We start from the raw sequence: 26,796 nt of genomic DNA, 5'->3' as shown, positions 1-26,796 counted from the left end.
CTGAGGCTGCTAAAATAATGTAAGATCACAAACACAGTAGAAAAATAACTAAAGAATTGCTTGAAGGACAAGCCCCCAAATTGGGAGAGAAGCAAATGGTGTTAAAGGGATAGAGGTAGTTACATCTGGAATCCCAGGCTCTGTTATATGAAACAGAATATCAGCAATCATGACAACAGGGCAAGGAAAACCAAATGTAAGAGTTCTAAGGCTCAGGGTGCCTGGGTGGTTCAGTCAGTTGAGCATCTGACTCTTGATTTTGGCTCAGGTCATGATCTCACAGTTTGTGGGTTCGAGCCCCACATTGGGCCCTGGGCTGACAGTGCAGAGCCTGCTTGGGATTCTCTGTCTCCCCCTCCCTCTGCCCCTACCAAATGTGCATGCACTCTCTCTCTCTAAAATATAAGTAAAAAAAACAAATTTTTTTTAAGTTCCAATGCTTTCATTTCATGAGTGGACACCTCCTATCTTGCCAGGAATTACTTTTTTTTTTTTCCTCTGAGAGTACTCTGTCACCTGATAAAGGACTTGAACAGTATCTGCAATCACAGTTTTGTTCTGTTTTGAGGGGGGTGGGTGGGGAGGCAGAGGGGAAGGGAGAGAGAGAATCTTAAGCAGGTTCCATGGAAGCTCAGTGTGGAGCCCGTCTCACGGCTTGATCTCACAACCCCTGAGGTCATGACCTGAGTGGAAATTAAGAGTCAGACGCTTAACTGACGGTGCCACCCAGGCGCCCCTGTAATCAGAGTTTTAAAGGAATGCAGAGATGTTCTGGACCTGCACCATCGGGTGCAGCCACTACTAGCCACATGGGGTGCTTGCAGTGTGGCTGCTATGAACTGAGGTGTGCCACAGTGTAAAACATACTCAGCATTTTAAAGATGTAATGAACATAAAAGTAATAATAATAAAAGTAAAAATAATGGTAAAGGCTTAATGCCAAAAAAGAATGGTAAACATCTCACTGTGCTTTCCTGAGTTTAGACATGTTGAATTTGGTGCTATTAGACTTGCAAAGATAAATGTCCGATAGACCCTTAGATATATGTCTTTAGAAGTTAAAAGAAATTTAGACTCCATCAAACATGTTTTTTATACATTTATGCAGCCATTGGCACAAGAAAAATTCAAATACTTCAGTGATCTCCAAAGAAATGGCACATTACAGGCAAGAGATGCTTTTTAACGCCTACTGACTTATCTCACTTAAAGAATACTCACTGCGGAGTGCCTGGGGAGCTCCGTCAGTTAAGCATCTGGCAAGGTCATGATCTTGCGGTTTGTGGGTTCGAACCCCGCATCCAGCTCTGTGGTAGCAGCGCGAGCCTGCTTGGGATTCTTTCTCTCCCGCTCTCTCTCTCTGCGCCCCTGCCCTCCACATGGCGCTCTCTCTCTTTCTCTCTCTCTCTCAAAAACAAATAAACTTAAATATATATATATATACATACATACATATATATATGTGTGTGTGTGTGTATATATACATACACACACACAAAAAAGAATACTCAAGGTTGGCAAGATTGTGGTCCAACTGGGATGTCCAAGGAAGAAATCTAAATTGGCTACTCATAGAGATATAAATTGGTTTAGGGATTTTGGAAGCCTAGATAGCCAGGTATTTTAAGCACAAAGAATTGTGTGATACTCTTTGATTTAATAATCCTGCTCTAGAAAATTCATCCCACAAAAGTGAGCCAAAAAGAGAAAAGAAAAGCTCTGTGCATCTTGAGAACAGGAAAGGGACCTGAGGGCTGCTAACTGGTTTCTTGTGCTGAGTACTTAAAATCATCTCCGTTAATCCTCGCCACAGCCCTTTGCAGTGTTCACACTTCATGGGTGAGGAAACAAAGCGCAGACGGATTAGTAATTTGTTAGTACTCTCTAAAACTTGTAAGTGGCAGAGTTTGCACTTAAGTCAGTCCTAGCCTAACTCAGACTAAGAACAGAAAAATAGTTAAATCCACTATGAAATGCTGTGCAAACATTATAAACGTATCGTGTCAGGAAATGCCAGAAAATATAGGAAGGAACAGAGATTATATTGGAGATACTTCATAATCATTAGGAATTTATACGAGGAGGGTTGCCTGGGTGGCTCGGTCAATTAAGCGTCTGACTCTGTTTGGGCTCAGGTCATGATCTCATAATTGTGAGATCCCACCTTGAGTTGGGCTCCAAGTTGGGCATGGAGCCTGCTTAAGATTCTGTCTTAAAAAAAAAAAAAATTTTTTTTCAAAGACTACGTAGAATTGAGACAAACAAAAAGGTTGCTTTATTGTGGAGGCAGAATTTGTTTAAATAAGTGGTATTGATATTCCTATAATATTTAAAATTCTGTTGTTTTTATGAATGTAATCTAACATATATGTATAATATATAATCGAACATACTTCAGTGTATAATCTAACATATTTTGACTATATTTTCAAATATTTATTCATATCCCTACATATTTCTTTTTTTTTTCAATATTTTTAATGTTTACTTATTCTTGAGAGAGAGAGAAGGAGAGAGAGCCTGATGGAGGAGGGGTAGAGCAAGAGAGGGAGACAGAATCTAAAGCAGGCTCCAGGCTCCATGCTGTCAGCACAGAGCCCAATGCGGGGCTCGAACTCAAAAACCACAAGATCATGACTTGAGCCAAAGTCAGACGGTTAATGGACTGAGTCACCCAGGTGCCCCTACCCCTACATATTTCTAAAAGGTATATGAGCTGTTACATTATAACTAAGTGCATTCTCTACATTGCCAACATCACCCACCCCTTAACTCCTGAAAACTCCCCCTTCAAGGTCCATCACCAGCAAAATCCCTATGTCCTTAAAGTTTTCTCTGAAACTACTTGTATCTTGTTAAACCCTAACCTGGGTATGCCCAGAAAACACCACTTCCCTGAAGCCCTCTCGGGTGGCAGCTCTATTTTTTGCCCCAAAGTTGAGAGGATGTGAGTGTTTTCTGTGTTCTTTGGGGCTCCCTTGACCATTCTAATTCCCCCTCCCTAGAAACTCTCAGCTTTAATCTCTCGTCCTCAGACTCTCTGATCCACTACCCCAACAGTGTTACAGTTATCTACCATGCCTAGAATCCCTCCCTCATTTGTCCGTAATTTTCACTCCTGGCTCACTGCCATTCTCTCCAGCATTACTTCTGTCTTCATTCTTGGGATTTCAGTGCATACATATACGATCCTGCTAATACCCCTGGCCTCTCAGTTTCTCTAGCTTCTCACCACCTCAACCATTAACCTCCCATAGTTGCCCTCTAGACTGTGTCATCACCAACAGCTGCATGCTTCCATTTTCTCAAATTGCATGCCTTCCACTCTGACTACTCCTCTGCCTGGCCCTTGAGCTCACTCCATCCAGGCTTTGGAAATCGACTCCCATCAGAACCCACTAGCCATTGATTCCACTACTTTTCACCCTCGTTCCTCCCTCCCAAGATGTTGGGTCCAGCTCAAGTTCCACGGACTGATATTATGTTCACTCCCTTGCATACATCTTGGCTCCTCTGCTCCTCTTTTGTGTTTCATACTCACTTGGCAGTTTTACAGTCCCGGCTGAATCCCAAGTCTCCGCCCACTTTGGACCAGCCCCTGTTTTTGCACACTGTCTGGAGAAAAACGTACAACTGTCCTGTTGTTTGGTGTCACTTTTAGCTCATGGCCATGAACCTCGAGTGGCAACTTATGGCTGTCCAACAGTCATGGTGGGTCATTCACTCTCAGTGGACTTTACTACAGTCTTCCCCTCCTTCCTGAGCCCTCCCACACCTCCTCTCTCAATCTCAATCTTCTTCTCAGCTGATGCCTTCCTTCTGACTTTTGCTGGAAATATGGAAGCAATGAAAAGGAGCTACCAGCTCCCACTGAGCTCTCACAGGTGGGCTCCTGCTGAGGCCCAGCCCCTCCACTCCTATACCCAGGGACATGCTCCAGTAATCCCTTCCTCACCTGCTTGTCCCTCCGTTGGTCGTTCCCATCAGCATCCATCATACAAAGAAAAAAAAAAACACTCCCTTGATCCCATTCCACGTGCTCCCTTTAACTTTTTCTCCCATTCATTGCAAAACTCCCCAAACATCACCTGCCGTCCATCCCTGTTATTCACACTTCTCCCTTCTCTTAAATCCACCTCAGTCAGGCTTCTGCCCAACTATTCCACTGCTCCTGTCAAAGTCCCCAGTTAAATACAAGTTGCGAAAGCCGACCGTTGCTAGCCCTCATTTCAGAGTCCTCTCTGAACGGCATGTGACATCGCTCTCGCTCTTGAAGTGCTCAAATCGTGGCTTCTAGAATGCACCCCTTCTGGATCTGCCTCTTACTCCCCCAGCCAGTCCTTCTTAGTCTCCTGGGACTCAAACCTTAGATGTCTTCTCTGTCTATACTTAAGCCTGTGCTCTTCATCATCAAAGTGCCATGGCTTTAAAGATCAGTGTGCTGATGGCCTCCTGGGTTTCCAGCCAGACCTCCCTCTGAGCTCCACACTTACATGATCATCTATGAACTTCTGGGACATCTCTGTATGTCTGATAGACATCCCAGACTGAACTCCCCTACCCCTCCAACCGGGCTTCCTTCAGCTGCTCAGGCCAAATTTGTAACACTTTCCCGCCATTTCCAACCCCTTGCCACCTCACACCTGGATTATGGCAGGAGCCTCCTAACTGCTGTCTCAGCCTCTACACCTTGCACTTCTACAGTGTTCTCAAAACAGCAGCCAGAGTGGTCCTTCTGCAACATTGGATAGATCACCTCTTCGTGCATACCCCCCGGCGGCTCTCCATCCCACTCAGATAAAGAGCTACAAGTCTTCAAAGCTGTACACAATCTGGCCACCTGTTCTTTCTCTGACTCTCTCTCTCGTCCCTCTTACCTTTTACTCACTCTGCTCCGGCCACACTGGCAGCATGCCAAGCGGGCAGCCACCCATCTGTCCGCAGGTCTTTGAGTAGGCTACGGTTAGAATTCTGAGAACACACCTCCCAGTGACGTCAAAGGTCACCTTCTCAGCCATACCTACGCTGGCCACCCTGCACTCTCTGTCCCCCTCACCCAGCCCTATTTTTAATAACACTTCTCACCTCCTGACCTATTACATACCCTAGTCATTTTTCGTGTTTATCATTGTCTTCTGCCACAGTGTAAGATTTAGGAGAGAGATTTTCGTCTGGTCTCTTCATTGACTTCTGTCTAGCATCTAGAGTGATGCCTCCACCGTAGATGCTACCAAAAAAAAAAAAAAATGTCTTGAGAGTATGAATGAAAGTTTCCCTGTTTCTGCCCGGTGTCCTGTAGACACACGCTGAGAGATCTGCCTCATTATAGCTTTTAATTCCTTTTCAAGTTTCTCAAGTGTTACAGGGTAAACAGCATTCAGAAAATGAGTGCTAAGAACACTATGTCTTTGGCTTGGTTACATACGGTCTTATTCTAAACTGAAAACAACTCCTAGAATGAAGCAGAAGTATCATAAATATTGAAAGTATATGAACAATAATAGATCCTTGACATTTTGGGGAATATGTTCAAAGTTCTTCACAATCCCCCCAAAGTACAGATACCACAATGGTATATCCTGCTGTCATGAACTTTATGCGGAACAGTAAAAAAGAGAGAAGGAAGCCACATGTTGCTGTAGATGGAACTGGCTCCTCTCCAGGCCCACTCACCCCCTGGCCCAGCCTTGCCCTGCTCAGGCTTCACACTTATGCTGCAGAAACACCACAAATTACAGTGGCTCATGCGCCCTCAGCATCGCCCACATATTGCTGAAACCAAGGATATCAATTCTGTGGGAGCCAAAGGTCCGCTATATTATTTTGTCCTACTTGCAAAAATTTGAAATACTACTTTAAACAAATTAGTTGCCCTGGGGCGTTCGGCCTTCCTTTTAGAACATAGCATGTGTGGGTGTTAATTACAACTAAATGACAAGGGGATTATTATCAAAAACAAACTGAGCAATCATTTGTAACAGAGTAAGTTTTCACTTTGAGATCAAATTACAAATAAGCATCCATTCAGTTTGATTTTGGTCATCTGGTAATAAACTCTTGATGTGAACAAAAAGATGCAAAGGAGAAAACATATGTGTTTGTACTCATTTTTAAGCTGACTCTTCAATATAGATTCCAGTTCAAGAAAACCTTCTGCCGTGGTAACTTTTTCCCCTCATGATAGTGATCAGAAGCCTTCGACAAAGAAGAGTGGGAGTAAAGAAAGGGGATGCTGTCGCCACGGTGACAGCTGTCCAGCGTAAACATCTCACATCTCTTCCGTTTATCGTGTATTTTAGGGCAATTCAAGCTGCTGGAACAAGACCGGGATATAAAGGAGCCAGTGCAATATTTCAACAGTGTGGAGGAGGTGGCTAAAGCATTTCCTGAACGCGTGTACGTCATGGAGGAAATAACATTCAACGTGAAGGTAGTTCTAGAAGAACCGACTGTTTATCCTCCCTGAAATAAGTTAACTTTCAGGTCACTATGTACACAGTGAGTTCCCCCTGTGCTTCATAGGAGAGTTCCATCTGATGGATTCGTGTCGGTGGCCCAAACTGGTCTTTTTAAGAACTGCATGTGCTGTAGATGACCTAACTCTCCCAACAGGTTACTGTGTTAACATTATCTTTTGCTAGAACAACTGTCGAGGCAGATCAAAAGATTTTTTTTTTAATTTGGGCTTTATTCTCTAATATGTAACAGTTGTTTGGCCAGCTCTTCTGTAAGGCTGGATGCTCCACTTGTGGGAGCAGGCAAAAGGCATATGACAACACTAATACTGAGCACTTACTTAAAGAAAAAGGGAGAATCTTCCGGAGTGTGCCCTGACATCAGCTTCTATTCATTCCATTATTTGTAGTCTATCTATATCAGTACACAGAGGGAAAATTGATATATAGAATATTGCCCTGTATGTATTTGTTGATGTTTGGTCATCAGAGAAAAGCTAGATTGTGTTTATTGTGCTGTATTTGTTTTGCATTCTTAATGGGACATTTCTGTCCCCTGGTGCATAATGAGTGAGCTCCTTTGACTAGACTTGCTGTTGAAGAGGGACTAACCAGAGAATCCCTGTCACCAGGGCCCAACCTTATTGCCTGTAAGTCCATTGTGTTTTCTTCAAAAACACACACGTTTGCTACAGCATTCTAGAAAGTGTTCACATTGAAAGCATTAACCTCCCTTCATTCAGCAGGAAGTCCAACTAAGTCATGTTCGATAAACATTTCAATATTTTGGGGGCAAGATGCCCGTTTGTTAGAAATCCACTCTATGTGAAAAACAGACTGCAGGGTATCTTAGTCCAAGAATGCAACAGTGTCTTTGTGGGTGACTCACTCTACCCACACTCCTCAGGAAAGGGGGGAAATGTCTAAGACAGCGTCCCTGTTGGAACAGTGGCCCTGCCTATTTGGTCAGCTAAGCCAAGTCATTCTTCCAATTCTAAAATAGAGCTGCTACTCCACTTTCTTTGGTTTTCTTATTAAAATGGGTAGATTTTGTGTCCTGTTAAATTCCTAACTAGCTAAATTATGCTTGTATTCAAAAATATTTATAACTTTTAAGGCCTTGAGTAGCTCAGTCTATGAGTCTTGAACTTACACCGAAGATTTATGAGAACATGCTCAGTTTTAAACATACCAAGATTCATTGGTCAGGAATTACTCAAATCCGATTTGATTCTTGTCTCAATAAGAGTTAAACCTTTCCTTAAAACTTATATCTAAAATTACCTAAATTTGAAAAAAAAATATTTAGAAAGGAAAGTTAATACTTTTAAACTCTTTTCTTAAAGCAATGCATTTGCTGATAAATCATGAGAAATCAAGCATAAAAATGTGTTAAGACTTTTTAAAGATTTTTGTCAAGTATTAAAGCTTAACATTCAGTCTTTTGCAGCATATTGTTCTTGTAAAAGATTTTTTTAAATGCCTCTAGCAGCTGTTTTTTGTGTGTGAATTTGTATGAAGTCAGCAATGATTGAAAGAATAATACTGAAATCAATACAGTTTTATGGGTTGTTGTTTTTTTTTTTTACAGAATATCATGATTGACTCTGTTTATTCAAACATATGTAATAGAGATGCCATTTAAAAATTCAGCATAGCAGTATGAATCTATTTAACACTACTAACCTGTACACTTCAAAATGGTTAAGATGATAAATTTTATGTTACATATATTTTATCACAATTTTTCTTAAAAAAACCCAAAAAGTCTCAGAGACACAGACAAATGGGTAAGTGTATGGAATTCAAGCTTACAGCATCCATAGAGCTGCCTGGACTTGGGCTGAGTTCCTGTGCTCTCCATACATGAATATTTAATACCTCTAGTCTATTACTTAGAAAGGGTTTTTTTCTTAATTTTTTTTTATGTTTATTCATTTTTGAAAGACAGAGACAGAGCACAAGCAGGGGTGGGGCGGAGAGAGGGGAGGGGGACACAGATCTGAAGCAGGCTCCAGGCTCCGAGCTGTCAGCACAGAGCCTGACGCAGGGCTCGAACTCGCGAACCGTGAGATCATGACCTGGGCCGAAATCGGATGCTCAACAGACTGAGCCACCCAGGCGCCCCTATTACTTACAAAGTTTTGAGATGCTATCACATCCATCTGCCATTAATCATTAAGACATTGTTCACTTATATTCAAAGAAGAATTGATCAAGGAATCTCAGGAAATTTGCACAAAGAAGTACACAAAAGTCTGTGTGCTTAGTGAATAAACACCCAAGTAAATAAATAAACCAAGGAGATTTATGGAAAAGATGTCTGGATACCACTTGGACCCCTCAAAAATAAAGTGTTGGAAGTCATGGTCTTTAAGAACTGGTCATAATGTGCATATGCATGTACACAGTACTTAATGTGAGAGCCAAGTGGGGGTAAGGAAATGGTGTGCCTGGTTACTACTTTGCTTGGAGAGGGAGAAAAATAATTAAAAACAGTACAACAGGGATGCCTGGCTGGCTCAGTGAGTAGAGCATGCAATTCTTGATCTCAGGGTCGTGAGTTCAAAGCCCATGTTGGGTATAGAGATTACTTAAAAAAGCAACAGCAGTACAACATACTCATAAATACAGCTGTTATAAATAAATACTATTAAATGTATAATGTTAAATATTATATAACTATATTATCCAGAAAGCAATGTTTTAAGTGGTAACGGAATTCAGGCCTCCTTTCAAAACTTCACCCTCTACTCTCTGCTTCAGGTACAGCAGAAATTAGACCAAGAGGATAAACAGCTCAAGAAATAACTTACAGTTAAGAATTGGTAGCTAACTGGCATCTGGAGAGTCAAAAGGCACAATTATTATTTGAAATAAAAAAATAGAAACGTTTGTATAAACAGTCATATATACTTATAATAACAAATAGAAATGAAGCATAATAAGAATATGGAGTAGAACAGAAGGGTTGAAAACGAATGGGAACTCTATAGTGTTATTACTTTCAAGACTGTAGCAGAACTTGAACAAAAATTTAATGGCTAGGATTAGTACTATGCACAAATTTATTTAAAAATAAGCCATTCCTGGGGCGTCTGGGTGGCTCAGTGGGTTGAGCGTCCAACTTTGGCTCACGTCTTGATCTCACTGCTTGTGACTTCGAGCCCTGCATCGGGCTCTGTGCTGACAGCTCAGAGCCTGGATGGAGCCTGCTTGGGATTCTCTGTCTCCCTCTCTCTCTGCACATCCCCTGCTCATGCTCTGTCTCTCTCTGTCTCTCAAAAATATATAAACATTGGGGCACCTGGGTGGCTCAGTCAGTTAAGCATCCGACTTCAGCTCAGGTCATGATCTTGCAGTTCGTGGGTTCAAGCCCCACATTGGGCTCTGTGGTGACAGCTTGGAGCCTGGAGCCTGCTACGGATTCTGTGTGTGTGCATCTCTCTCTCTCTCTCTCTCTCTCTCTCTCTCTCTCTGCTCCTCCCCTACTCATGTTCTCTCTCTCTCTCTCTCTCTCAAAAATAAATAAACATCAAAATTTTTTAAAATAAATAAACAAACATTAAAAAAGAATTAAAAATAAGCCATTCCAGGGTGCCTGCCTTAGTTGGTAGAATGTGTGACTCTTAATCTCAGGATTGTTAGTTTGAGCTCCATGTTAGGCATAGAGATAACTTTTAAGAAATCAAAAATAAGCCATTCCTTTTATCTTGAAATTGTCCTTTTTCTTGAAGATTTGTTTTTTAAGGTTTATTTATTTCTTTGGGGGGGGGGGGGGGAGGCTGGGGCAGAGAGAGAATTCCAAGCAGGCTCCACACTGTCAGAGTGGAGCCCGAAGTGGGACTCAACTCAGGACCATGAGATCATGATCTGAGCTGAAATCAAGAGTTGGACGCTTAACCGACTGAGCCACCCAGGCACCCTCAAGTTAAATGTGTTTTTAAAAGATGCCTTGATGTGCTTGAAATTATCTGCCTGATTGCCCCATCATTAACTGCATGAAATGAATTAATATATATTAAATGTTTAATTCTTTAAACAGCAAATATATTTTGAGCACTTCCTGCACGTCTAGGCACTGTTAATAAACATGCAAACACTTGAGATTATAGTCAGTTGAGATTATATATATTGGCAGACAATATATGTACAAGTAGAAATACTACCTCCAAATAAAGGGATCAAGGAGACAGTGAGATGTACAGGGTTTGGAGCTTGGGGCAAGGAATGGGCTTGGGGTATACATTTGTGGCTCAAAAGCTCCTCGATGGCATTTGAAGCCATAGGACAGGTTGAGTTCACCTACATCAGGGCTGATTTTTTTTTTTCCTCCCAGGGACATTTGACAATGTCAGGGTACAATTTTGATTGAGGAAGGGTGAGTGCTACTGACTTCTAGCAGGTAGAGGACGGGGATGCTGCTAAAAACCCTACAATGCACAGGACAGCCCCACACCAAAGATGATCTGGCCCAAAATGTCAGTAGTGCCGAAGCTAGGAAACTCTGACCTAGAGACTAGATGAAGAAGAGAAGAAGAGAAGAGACCAAAGACTGAGCCCTGGAACACCCCTGCATTGAGGTCCAGGAGAGACTGCAAGGAGAGACAGTAAGATGGGGGAGCATGTGGATGGATGTTCCAGAAGCCACAGGACAAAAAGCGTTTCAAAGAGGAAGGGGCGGGGCGCCTGGGTGGCGCAGTCGGTTAAGCATCCGACTTCAGCCAGGTCACGATCTCGCGGTCTGTGAGTTCAAGCCCCGCGTCAGGCTCTGGGCTGATGGCTCAGAGCCTGGAGCCTGTTTCCGATTCTGTGTCTCCCTCTCTTTCTGCCCCTCCCCCGTTCATGCTCTGTCTCTCTCTGTCCAAAAAAAAAAAAAAAAAAAAAGAGGAAGGGGCAACAGTGTCAAATGTTACTTAGTGATTGGATTAGAGGACTTGGAACTCACTGTGAAATCCAGCAAAATGGAAGCCTTTGGTAGCCTTGACAGGAAGAAAACAGCTCAGAGATCCGAAAGTAAGTTTTTGCCAGGGAAGTACACAGTAGGATGGTCCCAGAGTTTTGTCAAGGTATAAATTTCAAGTGAGACTACTCAGCACCGGCTGTTTTCTTCCAGCCATCTTTGGCTTCCAGGATGCAGATACAGAGTAGACAGAGCGTTGCGTTTAATCAGAGCTGGGGCTGTACTAGGTGAGCGTAACAGAAATTAGAAAAAGTGTGGATGAAGTACGCCCTAAAATGACAGGTAGTGATGAGCCGTGGACTCCTCACTGGATAAAAAAAAAAGTGTGAATATGAGAAGTATCACCCCAGTGAGAACTAGGAGTCCTAATATGGGGTTAAGGAACTTCTGAACTGGTTAAGAAAGTGATGTGCAAAATTGGAGTGGTGGTAGAATATAAAATACTTGAAATTGGGGGCACCTGGGCGGCTCAGGAAGTTGAACACCCAACTCTTGATTTTGGCTCAGGTCATGATTCATGGGTTCGAGCCCCATGCTTTTAGCATGGAGCCTCTTTGGGATTTTCTCTGTCCCTCTCTCCCTGCCGCTCCCCTGCTCAGACACACTCTGTCTCTCACTCTCAAAAATAAATAAACTTTAAAAAATAAATAAAATACTTGAAATCAAACTTCAGGTGGTAATACTGTATAGGAAATGAGAGGAGTAGCTATTTTTTTCAAATCTATGTCTGTTTGAGCATCTGACTAAGGTGGTAGTAAATGGAAGATGAGGGGCACCTGGGTAATTCAGTTAAGCGTCCAGCGTCAGCTCAGGTCATGATCTTGCGGTTCGTGAGTTCGAGCCCCACGTTGGGCTCTCTGCTGTCAGCACAGAGCCTGCTTCACATCCTCTCTTTTCCTCTCTCTCTGCCCCTCTCCCATTTGAATGCACACACACACCCTCTCTCTCAAAAATAAACAAAAATAGGAAGTGAGATGGTGAAGGAGATGAAAGAATATGTGGACAGGTAACCTCTTGCTCATTATCTGTGTACATTGGCTCCAATCTCTCCAAAGCTAATGGCATTCGATATTTTTAAAACAACAGTCACCTGCCTCTTTCACACTGTTTCCTTTATCCATTTCAGTTTTTGGTTCCTGTGGTGAGAGTTCTGTTTCTTTTTACCTGCTTTACTGCATGTTTGTTTTTAACTGTAACCAGCATTTTCTTTCTTGTTTCTTTTAGTTGTTCATCAACAATCTCTATTGTCATGTTCTTTTCCAGTCAGAAGATGACCTATTTCAGTTGGCCATCCCAGCTGAAGGCTCATTCCTGTACCTTTTAATAAGAAAAATCGCCACCCAACAATTTGCAGGCATACATCTTCTTTTAAACAAGCTGTCGTGGATCTAAAGAGCATGTTGGAGTGCGTAGTGTAGCTCAGGCTCTGAATTTGGAGCTGAGTTCACACTCCAAGTCCAGGCATTGACTATGAACACAGAAAGGTCACATGACCCCTTCGGTCCTGGTGTCATCACCTGCAAAATGGGGGTGATTCTACCCTCCTCATAAACGTTTCATGAGAATTTCATGAAGTAATGGCACTAACGTGCTTTGCAAGTGACTAGTATTGGAGTCCACCAACCACAGCCTTGGAGTAAGGCACCTGTTTCGCAAATAAAGCTTTATTGGGACACAGCCACTGCATCCATATACATATATGTTCGGTGTCTGGCTGCTTCCACAGTATAACAGTGGAGTTGAGTAATTGTAGCAGAAACCATATGGCATACAAGTCTAAAATTACTACTGTCTGGCCCTATAAGAAAAAGTTTGCCAACCCCTGATTCAGAACATAAAATCATACTAAAATTAAGTTTCCCATTTAAAAAAAAAAAAAAAAAGAATTCCCAGCACAGATTATTTCACTTACTCTTTATTTAGTACTTTGTACCCTGGACTCTATATTAAAACCTCAGTACAGGGGCGCCTGGGTGGCTCAGTCGGTTGAGCATCCGACTTCAGCTCAGGTCACGATCTCGCGGTCCGTGAGTTCGAGCCCCGCATCGGACTCTGGGCTGATAGCTCAGAGCCTGGAGCCTGCTTCGGATTCTGTGTCTCCCTCTCTCTCTGCCCCTCCCCCGTTCATGCTCTGTCTCTCTCTGTCTCAAAAATAAATAAACGTTAAAAAAAAATTTTTTTTAAATAAATAAATAAAACCTCAGTACATAGTTACTGTTGTTGTTTCAAAATACCCCTTCACCTCAAGTACTTCTTTGGAAACTTATCGTGCTGGTACCCAGTGAATTATTTCAAATGTTTTCCAGCCTTTTGAACTCAGCCCAGTAATGATGAAAAATTTTCCCACACATACACTTTCTGCCATCAAAATAATGACTAACAAATTCAGTCCTAATTTCAGTTCTGTCTTTACTGAGACATAAGCAGAGGGAAGAAAAGATGGCCTTCAGTTTGGCATTGGGTAACTTGCCATCTCTAAGTGTGGAAGAGACATTCTGGCTTCACTGCTGTCGCCCAAAAGCCTCTTCATTAAAATTAGTGCTCTGGAGTCAGAGAGAGTCCAAATACCCTAATCTGGATGCTATAATGTTGCTATTTTCATTCCAGCTAGTGAGGTCCAAGGTTTCAGCTGTTCCAAGCATAGATTTCCCCAGAGGCAAAATAACAAGTTTGCATTGTCTCAACTGGGGAAAACGTCCCACTGGGGAATTGTGAGATTTCAGTGAGAGCGGGAGCATAGGCACCACCTCTGCCTGCACAGATCTCTTCAGAGCCATTGCCATGTGGTCTGGGGCGAGAGGGAGCTGACGTTCTTGTCACCTACATCTTGGCTTGTGATTACTGGGTTTGGCACCTGTTTTCTGCAGAGGTGATAATGTCTAGCAGCAAAGCTATCCTAATGGGTGGAGAAGGATTGCAGCGTTGTCTTTTTTAATAGGGAAAAAAAAATCCTGTTAAGATTCAGAGACTTAAATGCTAACTGAGCTTAATACTGAGAAACATGACCAAGAGTAAAATGATAAAATATTATAAATAATCTCACGGGACTAGGAAGTTTACAGACGGTTTTGAAAATCGTCACATTCTTTAGATCTGGAAAGGCCCTTAACACAACACTGAGTCCTACTCCTTTTAGCAAATAGGAAAACTAAGAAACAGATGTTACCCGACTTCATTGATTCGCACAAAGCCACAAAACCACTTAGCAGCAAAGCTTAGTCCCCTGATTCAATCCGGTCATCTTTGTGCTCCCCCAAATGCTATTTGTGGATTTCAGATAAGGCTCACAATTGTGATCAGAGTACCCTTTCGCGTTGACTCAGTAGCTTGCATGGTTAATTCATTTTCTTATTTAAAAATCCAAACAAAGGTGTCCAATAATTACTACCTAGCCAAATCTTCCTGTCTTTTGTACTTTGGAACACCTGTGGTCTCACACATGGGACTTGGCAACAGTATGAGTGTTACACATGTAAGTTTTTCGATCTTTCCTGACGCAAGCATTTGAAAGAGAAAATCCTACAAGTTAACTTACGGTCAGCATCCGTGCAGCATGTATCTAAGTGAACCCTTTTGAACAACAGCAAAAATACTTCTGTAAAGGGTTAGCCCCAAAATTTTAAAGTATTAACCAGTGTTATCAGAGAAACAAGGCTACATACAGTTGGGTTCTTGCATTGTTGCTTGAAGCAGCATTAAAGATACACTGACATGGCTTCAATGCACCATTGAATAAATAAGGAGAGTTCTAAAGTTTAACGTGAGTGATTCGTGCAACTCGATGCTGAACTTTGGATTTTTTCCAAGGCTTCCAAGTTACTGAGAATCCACTAGGGTTTTATCCCCAACTCATAGATTTGAGGCAATTCATGTGCCTTTTATCTTAACATATTAGTTACCCTTTTTTAAGCTGCCATCTGACAAAGATGAAATACAGCTCTTCCCCCTGTGCCAACTAGTCGGACTGTATCATATTTCCATGTATAAAGTAGTTAACAAGTGAAACATATGTCATGCTACTCTCTTTACTCATTTTAACAGAACAACTACAGACGAGGCCTTGAAAATACATTAATTGAGAGGTGTTAGGCTGCTTGTGATTCTACTCTTGTCTGTTTCATTCTATGACATCTTCCTGATCATTTTGTCTTTCGGGCAAAAACAGCTTGCTAGTTGCCTTTGTTCTGCATTTGTCGGCCATCCTATGGTCGTCCTAAAGTGATACTTCTTTGGGGGAGTTTTGTGGGTGGACGTGTTGTTTTAAGAGTGTAGTTCAGGTGTAACCATCATTCCTAGTTTAAAATACCATGCCTAGTGTCTGTCTTGACAATTCAGAAGAAGCATCTCTTCCCCAAGGTGTAGGATTGGAATAATCAGAGAGGTGGGTTTTTCTTGGGAGTTTTCAAAACGAATAGGGATTATTTGCTCTGGCATTTTCTACCTCTCTGGAACCTTTCAAGTGCAAGTAATTCTAGTTAGCCAGGTTTGGGGGGGAGCTGTGAATTTTATCCGAAGTTCTGTCCAAAAAAAGAACTATAATTTCGTTTGTTTCCTAAAATGTAGAATACTTTTCTGTCATCTTAAAGAGAAGTCCTTGAACCAAAGTTAAACTTCTCTCCATCTCCCGAGGTGTTGTATGACTTTAGTCTTTGCATGAAGAGACCTTCCACCCCGAGAATTGGGTGTTTTACGGTCTCAGTAAGATTGTTTGTTGCCTTTTATTGGTTAGAGTACCTGCCTTAATTAACCATCCCTTTGTCCAGTTTTAATTTCCACTTCTATTCTGCTGTGGTCTGGTAACAGTTTGAATGGAATTTTTATTATAGGGGAGTAAGCATGCTGAGATATGGTCTTTCAAGGCTTTTCTATAAGCCCTAACATTAACATCATATTTTTTTTGGCTGATCAGAGGCCTTGAGCTCACTGCCTTGTTCTTGACTATATTCCAGAGAGGTCAGAAATTATCAATTATTGGTCAATCTAAATTTTGTCAGATGTAAGAAAAAAAATTTTTTTAATTGCATGTTTTCTTTACCATGAGTCAGATGTCCTTTATTTTCAAGAGTCATTCAGAATGATGAATTGGATACAATCGTGAGGTTAATTATGTCAGTGTTTGAAGATAGCCCAGTGGCTTTGGTTTTTGTTGTTCTTGTTGTTGTTGGTCTTCTGAGATTTTCAGGCCTTGTCTGGAAAACGACCATTTGGCAAGCCCTCTGCCATACCACTGCAAATTAAATCATTGCCACGCACTTCTCCTCCTTGCCCTATTTCCTGTTTAAAAAGAGAGAGGAACACTCAGGATTGACATTTATCTTAACTCTTCATGCCTGTTGTTCCTCATTTTCTGCCATTTTCCCAAAGAAAAGAGATACAAAAATTGAAGTTTGGGGGGAAATGACCTAATACTAATCAAATATTAGTTATGTGACCTAGCAGTCAGATCAATCCTGATTTTTTTTTCAAGAGTTGAAATGTTGACCTCTGTAACATGTTTGATCTTTAGAACAACTGTTCTTAGAAAACAGATTATCTGTTGCCAGAGCTGTCTGTGGGTGTGGGTGTGTGTAAAACTTTATATCAGTGTTTTAAAATGTTGCTTGACCATGGGGTATTAATTCCGAATGGTATTATGAACAGTAAAACCCTGATAGTTTCCTGGATTAGACCTATTAGAGTTGTTTAGATAACACACTTTGAATTACTTCCTCTCAGGAAACATTGAAACTGGAAATGTTAAGCAGGCACGCATACCGAAGCACTTAGACAGAACGCATTGTTTCTTTTGCTCTTAAAAAAATAAAAAAGGAAAGAAATTATGCAAATAAATCACATCTGTGGAAACCAGAGGAGACTGGTTCAACTGCCAGAGGAAGAGCATTTATTCAGGAGATTCTTCACCCATCACCAACAGTGACCACAAGATCGGTTGGGACGTTAGTCTCATAATTGATGCAGAACTAATTGCTGGCATTAATGATGCCATCAGGGTTGGGAGCGTGGAATTACAGACTGTACTCACATATGTTATACATTTTTATGTATGGGAGTAGGAGTAACTTCCTCTAGAAGTATACACATACACAAGAACGTAGACAAAACTGTTGAATGTGCCCAGAGAGTGACATTTAGTAAGGATAATTTTGAGCCGTTTAAACTGTGCACGTCCCGTCTTGATTTGTGTCTCACAAGCTACACGGACGTTCGCTTTCAGTTCTTTTGGTGTGCGGTACTCACTAGACCCCATGATTTCTTCATTCTAGAAGGTGTATGTTTATAAAGGTAAATTAGGAAAAATATATTAAGTTGATTTAAAGGTCTAGAAAGAAACATATGCTCTGTTACTCCGTCGCAATTGAGAAGCTCCTTGGATGTTAACTGGAAATAGTTTGTTGTGTGAGTGAGCGTGTGTATGTTTCTCAAGCCTCATGAGAACCCTTTCTCTCAACATCCCTGTCTCCATCCTGATCCAAATGGATGAACTGCCAAGTTTCTTACAAAGTTTTACTAAAAAGGAAGTACAGCAGTGCATCTGAGCATTTTAGAGGCTAGTCTGCCTTAAAACGGTGTATTTTTTTGAATCATTTCAATGTGTTCACTTCCTTTGGGATGTAACTGTAAGGATACTTCAGGCCCTATTCTGACATTAAGTTTTATTTTGGGATAACGCATTGAATAAAAACTTGAACAATTCTTCAGTACAGAAGAAAGGATAATGCTTAAAGTAGTGGTTAGGCCTTGAAAACAGTAATAGGTAGAAATAAAAGCCAACATGAACCTACACAGAGGTGAAAGTCAATATGAAACAGAATTATTAAGAAGTTAAATGTCTTTGTGGGGTGCCTGGGTGGCCCAATTGGTTAAGACTCTGACTTTGGCTCAGGTCATAGTGTCACGGTTCAGGAGTTCAAGCCCTACATAGGCACCAACCCCACGGTCTGCTGTCCACGCAGAGCCCTTTCAGATCCTCTGTCCCCTCTCTCTCTCTGCCGTCCCCTGCGCATGCTCACTCTCTCTCAAAATAAATAAAAGAATTTAAATGTTTGGGGGGCAACTGGCTGGCTCAGTTGGTAGAGAATTCAACTCTTGATCTCAGGGTTGTAAGTGCGAGCCCCAAATTGGGCACAGAGCTTACTTTTTAAAACTTCTTTAATGTTTTTATTGTTCATAAAAGTAATATTAATGGCCTCTATTTATTGAGAACTTGCCACTGGGGGAAGTTGTTTACATACACTGATTAAGCTAGTAGAGTAGACAGTAACGGTAATGTTCTCATTTTGCCTGAGGTCACCTAATACTAAAGGCAGATAAAAACTCAGCTCATAACTTAGTTAATAGTTTTGTTCCAGTTAATTTCCAAAGGCCATCGATCTTTTCATTCATCTATCCCTGGGCTCGGCAAACTTTTTCTGTAGAGGGACAAAGAATAAATACATTTGTGGTGAGGCACCTGGGTGACTCAGTGAGTTAAGAGTCCAACTCTTGGTGCCAGCTCAGGTCTTGATCTTATGGTTGAGAGTTCAAGCCCCGCATTGTGCTCCACACCCAACATGGAGACTACTTTTTAAAAAATTTGTTTTAGTTTGCAGGCTTACAGTTACCGTTGCACCCACTCAACGCTGCCATTGTAGAGTGAAAGCAGTCGTAAACTGTGCATAAAGGAATGAACACAGCAATGTCCTAATAAAACTTTATTTACAAAGTCAGATGGTGGGCCACATTTGGACTATGCACAATAGTTTGCTGACCTCTGATCTGTATTATTGTAAACATAGCTAGATGCTAGCTGAAAATAAAAGCCTTAGGGATAAACTAAAAGTAGAATTAATAGCAAATGAATCTTCATAGGGACTCTTCGTGACCAAAGTCAAGAGAATAAAGTAACTGAAGCCTTGAGTCTATAAGTCCTGTGGGAAAAGAAAGTCAGCCCTGGTATGTGCCAAATACTGTAATTTATAAATGATTTATTAGCTTAAAAAAAACCTCTCTTCTCTGGGCACCTGGGTAGCTCAGTCGGTTGAGCATCTGACTCTTGATTTCAGCTCAGGTCATGATCCCGGGTCGTAGAATGGAGCCCTGCATCAGGAGCATGGAGCCTACTTACTCCCTTGCTCCCTCTCTTTTTAGAAAAAAGAACAACCTAATCTATATTCTTTAAAACTCTTAAGGTCATAAAAAACAAGGAAAGACCAAGAAACTCACAGAATAAAGGACTGGATGCCTTGTGATATCCTGGCTTGATCCTGGAACAGAAAAAGGAGATTAGTGGGAAAAAATTAATGAAGTCCAAATAAACTTTGTGGTTGACTTAGTAGTCTTGTATTAGTGTTAATTTCTTAGTTTTGATAATAACGTGCCACGGTTCAGTAGCATGTTAACAGGAGAAGTTAGACAAAGGGTATACAACTTTGTACCTTTTCTGCAAATCTGAAATTATTCCAAATAAGTTCATTTATATTTATTTTATTTTATTTTATTGTTTTATTTTTGTTAGAGAGTGTGCAAGCAGGATAGAGGGTCAGCAGGGTGGGGGAAGAGAATCTCAAGCAAGCTCCACGCTCAGCACACAGACTGATTCGGGGCTCCATCCAGTATCCTTGGGATCATGACCTGAGCTGAAATCAAGAGTCAGATGCCACCCAGGCCCCCCAAATTGTGCTTATTTATTATTAATTTATTTATTTAGATTCCTAAACTTATTCCAGTATAGACGCCCAGATGAATACGGAGTCTGAAAGTAAATACAATTAAATTGAGGTCTTGTTAAAAATAATAGCAACACTTAATCTTAGTCACCTAAAATGGATTTGGGGAGCCTGAACTACCATTAAAATAATATTGTGCTGGCATTTATGTTCTGATAGTGCCTGCTACAGAGAAACGCACTTCACTAACAAGACAATGGAGCTGTTTGTTTTCTATAGCGCTAATATGGATTGACAGATTGCTGTTCCAAAGTTTAAAATTACATAGAATGACCTAGAATAGTGGGTAAGAAACTATTTACAGAGATTGCCACTGTCAGGTTTTCTAAACACACACTGATGATTACCACTTAGTAAATAACATGAACATTGCTGGTCACTTTACCCAGATGCTTTTTCAGTAACATAAAAGAAAAAAAAAAAATCTGTCTCCAGCTTAGTATAAATAAGCTTGATACGAAAACCTGACAGGGGCGCCTGGGTGGCTCAGTTGGTTAAGCGTCCGACTTTGGCTCAGGTCATGATCTCGCGGTCTGTGGGTTCTAGCCCCGCGTCGGGCTCTGTGCTGACAGCTCAGAGCCTGGAGCCTGTTTCAGATTCTGTGTCTCCCTCTTTCTCTGACCCTCCCCTGTTCATGCTCTCTCTCTCTCTGTCTCAAAAATAAATAAATGTTAAAAAATTTTTTTTTAAATAAAAAAAGAAAACCTGACAAAGATAACATAATAGAGCTATAGACTAATTTCACCTGTGACTAAGATACATAAGTCATAGATGAAATAGTATCAGAAGAATCATATAGTGTAGTTTTAAGTGCACCACGCTCATAATTATTTCAGGCATATAGGGTTGTTTCAATATTTGAGAGTCTACTCATATAAAACATAGCACATCAAAATTAAAAATAAACATGACTATTTTATTGGATACAGAAATGGCATTTGATTAAAAACATTTTTAAAATTTCTTTGTAGAGGGGCACCTGGGTGGCTCAGTTAATTGAGTGTCTGACTCTCTTGATTTCGGCTCTTAGCATGATCTCACAGTTGTGAGGTCGATCCCCACTTCAGGCTCTGCAATGACAGTGTGGAGCCTGCTTGGGTTTCTCTCTCTCTCTCTCTCTCTCTCTCTCTCTCTGCCCCTCCATTGCTCTCTGTCTCTCTCTCTCTCTCTCTCAAAATAAATAAACATTAAAAAAAAATTCTTGTAGAAACATTTAGAAAACTAGAATTGGTAAGACACATTACTAATATGATTTAAAAAATCCATCTCAAACCATCAAATTCCTCATTTGATATTAAAATACTGATGATATTCGTATTAAAATATGGAACAACACTCTCACCACCATACTGTTGTCAGGGAGAAGGGTTGAAAACTAAAAAAAAAAAAAAAAAAAAAAGGTAAAGTTTGCATTGGTTACATAAGATTTAGTCACTTAAGAATCTCAAGGTGATCAACTGGAAAAAACTCTTGCAGTGAGGTTCCTGGACATAGAGGATCGCAACAAATCATATGCAGCAAGTACAAATGAACAGCAACCTTCAGGGATCGACAACAAAGGCAAACTTAATTCGGGAAATAAAGTCTCAATAAATGATGAGCATTGTCATGTGCTTATTTACAAATATGATGATGATGTCATTCCTTGCCAAAACAGCAGGTAGATTCACTGCCAATAAAATGACCAATGCAGGGGCGCCTGGGTGGCGCAGTCAGTTAAGCGTCGGACTTCAGCCGGGTCACGATCTCGCGGTCCGTGAGTTCGAGCCCCGCGTCGGGCTCTGGGCTGATGGCTCAGAGCCTGGAGCCTGTTTCCGATTCTGTGTCTCCCTCTCTCTCTGCCCCTCCCCCGTTCATGCTCTGTCTCTCTCTGTCCCAAAAATAAATAAACGTTGAAAAAAAATTAAAAAAAAAAATGACCAATGCAAACCATAGACAAAATGATTGTGAAGCTCATCTGGAAAAATAGGCAAAAATATCTAAAATTTTCTTAGTGTCCTGCTTTAACTTTTTTTTTAAGTTTATTTATTTTGAGAGACAGAGCAGCGGAGGGGCAGAGAGAGAGGGAGAGAGAGAACCCCAGGCAGGCTCCGTACTGTCAGCATGGAGCCTGATGCAAGGTTCGAACTCAGAAAAGGTGAGATCGTGACCTGAGCCAAAACCAAGAGTCGGACACTTGGCCGACTGAGCCACCCAGGCGCCCCCTGTTTGAACTTTTTATTTTGAAATACTTGCAGTCTTAAAAAATGTTTGCAAGAATAATAAAAGATCTCCCTAAATACAATAAGAAAAGATCGCCCTAAACACCATACCAGAGTCACCAGCTTTTAACATGTTGCCACATTTGTTTCATCATCCTCTACCCTGTATATACACATATACATACACACATATAACTTATATTTTTCTGAATCATTTCAGAGTGAATTACATACATTATGCCCTTTCCTCCTTAATACATCAGTGTATATTTCTAAGAATAAGGATATTTTTTATGTAAAAATAGCATTTTTTTTAATTTTTTTTTTAACGTTTATGTATTTTTGAGACAGAGACAGAGCATGAACAGGGGAGGGGCAGAGAGAGAGGGAGACACAGAATCGGAAACAGGCTCCAGGCTCTGAGCGGTCAGCACAGAGCCTGACGCAGGGCTCGAACTCACGGATCGCGAGATCATGACCTGAGCTGAAGTCGGCTGCTTAACCGACTGAGCCACCCAGGCGCCCCAAAAATAGCATATTTTTACATAAGTGATGTGATACTCTACAATCCATCCAAGTTGTACTTCATAGCATTTTTTTCCCTTTAGTTCAGAATCCATTCCAGGATTGCATGTTGCATTTACGTTGCATTTTGTCTTTAATTCACTTTAACCTGGAGCAGTTCCTCAACCTTTCTTGTCTTTCATCACATGGATGTTTTTCAGGAACATACACCAGGTATTTTATACAATATTTCTCAATTTGGGTTTGTCTGTTCTTTCTTTGTAATTAGGTAATTAGATTCTAGTAATGCAGTTGTAGGTGGAATGTTCTATAACTGAGGTCCTAAAATCGGGAATCACATCCAGAGGCACACGACATGGGGATCCCTCTCTGGTTGTATTAAATTTGATCACCTGGTCAGAGTGTTGTTTAGTTTCTCCAGTCTGTAGTTATTTTTTCTCCCCTTGCAATCAGTATGCATTTTGAGGGAAGACACTCTAAGACCACTCACATAACCTACTCAATCAAACTCATCCTATAAATTAAGCATTCTTAATATTTCTTGTGTAGACCAATCTTGAATCCCACCACTCCTGTGCATTTGTCACCTTACCCCCTTCATTTTTTTCATTCATTCCTCATTTTGATAACAGTGTGGATTTAGGCATTCCTGCTTTGTTCAATAGATTATAATTCATTGCAGTCTTTATGTATTATGATGCTCAAATCATCCCAGATTTGGCCAGTGGAGGCCAATTCAGGCTGACTCCTGTGTCTTTTTGACATGTTCCCATCATGTCGGGAGCACTTCTTCACTTTCTGGCACAACAAAATGTCCCAAGCTTATCTTATACCTTTCCTGCCCTAGTCCTGGAATCAAGATTCCTTTTAGTAGGGAATGGTTTGGGTCACTAGGTATATTCGGTGATGTCTTTACTTCTAATCCCTTGGAAAGAACAAAGCTAAGACATAGATGTGTGCGAGCATGTACAGTTTCCTAAAATTATGAGTTAATACAAGTGCCTCCCAATTTCAGTCAACCCAGTGGAGTTCTTTCTTACCTTTCCTAGTTCCACATTTCTGTCTTCCCTCCACAGTGAAAACTCTGGCTCTCAAGAGAATATGTTTACTCATTTGTTTATTTTTGCAGTATACATAAATGGTCTCAGAATCCCTATGTCCATTCTCCTACGCAAAACAAATCTACCTAAAAGAACACCATAGGGGTTGGTCTTTTTTTCCCTACTGGCAGTTGATGTCAAAGCATTTTAAAGTTACGTGGATGATTTCTCTGTCTCTGTCCCCTGTGTGGTAAGTTTTTCATTGAAATAAGATTGGATTCATCCGTTTCCATTTGCATTCAGCTTTCAGTTTCTTTTAAATTTTTGTTGACTTTATTTTATTTTTGGAATATGTTGGAACATTAGCATATCTCCTAAACATTAAAACTCGATAGCAAGGCACACTCACAGAGGTGTCCCTCCCTCCTTACCTCCCTTAAGTACCAATTTCATTGTTGTCTGGTTTGTTTTTCTTGTATTCCTTTTTTTATATATATAAAAATAAGCAGAAAAATACATACTGATTTTTTTTCCTTCTTTCTTAAATGAAAAGGTAGTATATTATATAAACTTTTATGCACTTTGGGTTTTTTTCACTTAATATATCATGGAAGTCATTTCATGTTAATTCATTGAACTCGTTCTTTTTTGCATAATACATTTTGTGTTTGTGCCTTAGTTTATTCTATCAATTTCTTATGTTTGGGCATTTAGATTGGTTCTGGTATTGTACAAATACAAATAATACTCAACTTTGTGCATTTGTATTTTCATACTGATGGAGGAATGTCTTTGGGTAATTTCCTAGAAGTAGGATTGCTGAGTGGAGGGATAAATGGGTTCATAGTTTGGTTAGATATTGTCAAATTCCCCGCCATGGGGAAATCATTTTGCATTTCCACCAGCTATGAACAAGAGTACCTGTTTCCTCATAGCCTCCCCAGCTGAGTATGAGTTCAAGCTTTTGTTATCAGTGTTCGAGATAAGACGCGGTATCTCAGTATAATTTTCATTTACTTTTCTCTAATTATAAAAGAAGATGAACATCTTTTCCTTGGTTTGAAGTCTGTTGTGCACTTTTTTTTAGTGAATTGGCTTTTTATGACTTTTGCCAGTTTTTCTGGAGGATTTTTGGTCATTTTTTTAAAAGTTGCTTATGTAGGAGCACCTGAGTGGCTCAGGTCCATTAGGCATCCAACTCTTGACCTCAGCTCAGGTCATGATCTCACGGGTCGTGGGTTCAAGCCCTGCATCGGGCTTTGTGCTGATGGTGCAGCGCCTGCTTGAGATTCTCTCTCCCTCCCTCTCTCTGACCCTCCCCCACTTGTGCGCACACTCTCTCTCTCAAAATTTAAGTTGCGTATGTATTAAGGGTGTTAGTTCTTTACTTGCAGAAATATTGCAGATATTTTCTCTCAGACTGTTACTTGACTTTTGACTTTGCTTCTCGTTTCTTGCCACCCAAAAATGTTTTGAGTCAGAATAACCACAAATGAGGGCTTTTGTTTTCAGATCTGAAAATATAAGATAAAGACGTAGAAATTGAAACAACTTAGTTATGATGAGACAGTAGGCAGGAAGGTCATTAAGATAAATGGCCCCAAAGTAGATACAAATATAAGTTACAATGAATGTATGTGTTTTATAATTTTTTTGATTTTTTTTATTTGGACTCCATGCCCAGCATGGGGCTTGAGCTCACAACCCTGAGATCAAGAGTCGCACGCTCTACCCACTGAGCCAGGCAGGCACCCCATGTGTTATATAAATTTATTGCATGATCAAAGTAGCAGCACTTCAAATACGTGATGAAAATAGTTATTCAGGAAGTATACTGGGCAGTCATTAACTGTTTAAAAAATGAAAGTGAGATCTCTACCTTTAATAATCCATCAAAGAAATTTTAATTAAATAAGTTAAATAGTTAATAAATGAAACACCATCAAAATACTAGAAGAAAATATTGGTTAAATGTATCAGTTTTTCTCAATCTCAGCACTACTGAAATCTGGACTAGATCATTCTTTGCCATGAAGGATTGTTCTGTGATTGTGGCATGTTTAACAATATACCTGGCCTCTACCTGCTAGGTGTAAGTAGCACCCTCCCAGCCATAACAATCAAAAACGTCTCCAAACTTTGTCAGATGTCCTCAGGGCCTGGAGAATGGGGACAAAATCACGCCTAACTCAGAACCAATGATTTGTATTAACTAGTAGAAGCGTAATGCCCAAGAATGAAATTACAAAGGAAAATTTTGAAAATGTTTGCTACATAGGAAGACAAACCTTTAGCACTTAAAGAAGTTATAAAGTTGAAATTCAAGCAACAAATTGAAAAATATAGAGCCTTAAGGACATTCACATTACATGAAAAGTAACAGGTAAGATGACCATCCCATTAGCAAAATGGGTGCAGGACACAAATAGACAGTCACAAAGTAAGAGACCTAAATAGCCACATAAAAAATACCAAAACATATTCACCATCCTAATAGTCAACTAAAGCAAATGGAAATAAAATGTGAATGAATAAACGCATAATGCATGCTTTACCTTTAATATTGGCAAATGTTAAACTTCTTTATCCTGAGTATGGAGAGGCAGGTAATTTCATAAAGTGGAAGAAGTATAAATAACTATAACATTGATAAAGCAAAACGGCAAATACATATTAGACCTCTCAAGTGCATATATAGCTTTACTCATGCAATTCAACTTCTGGGCCTTTATCCTAACGAAATAGTTGAACTGTAAAAAAAATAAATAAATAAAATAAAATTCGTTGCAGTACTATTTACAATTGCCAAACATTGGGAAAACTCATCGAATAATAACGAACTAGTCAAAAATTAAGGCACATCCCCAGATAATCAAATACAGAAGGTCAGTACATGAGAAAATGAAT

At 40.5% G+C, this 26,796-nt stretch overlaps 1 protein-coding gene and 1 long non-coding RNA gene across 5 annotated transcripts in view; one reads left to right on the top strand and one right to left on the bottom strand.

Moving 5' to 3' along the window:
- The window catches only part of GAREM1 (GRB2 associated regulator of MAPK1 subtype 1), a 204,962-nt gene that overhangs the window by 154,229 nt on the left and 23,937 nt on the right, over positions 1-26,796 (top strand). For all 4 annotated transcript variants that reach the window (XM_023241861.2, XM_023241860.2, XM_023241862.2 and 1 more), the window contains one exon: positions 6,300-6,430. In XM_023241861.2, coding sequence (XP_023097629.2) covers positions 6,300-6,430 — 131 coding nt within the window. The remainder of the gene's footprint in view (positions 1-6,299; positions 6,431-26,796) is intronic.
- Positions 16,250-25,821, bottom strand: LOC123381343. The gene is made up of 3 exons (XR_006588233.1): positions 25,278-25,821; positions 19,621-19,661; positions 16,250-16,692 (listed from the first exon to the last, which is right to left on the bottom strand). It is a non-coding gene; the product is annotated as an uncharacterized LOC123381343 (long non-coding RNA).

This window comes from Felis catus, chromosome D3, assembly GCF_018350175.1.
Source record: "Felis catus isolate Fca126 chromosome D3, F.catus_Fca126_mat1.0, whole genome shotgun sequence".
Lineage (NCBI taxonomy): Eukaryota > Metazoa > Chordata > Mammalia > Carnivora > Felidae > Felis > Felis catus.
Note: the sequence above shows the minus strand (reverse complement) of the source record. Positions and strands in the feature narration are given on the sequence as shown.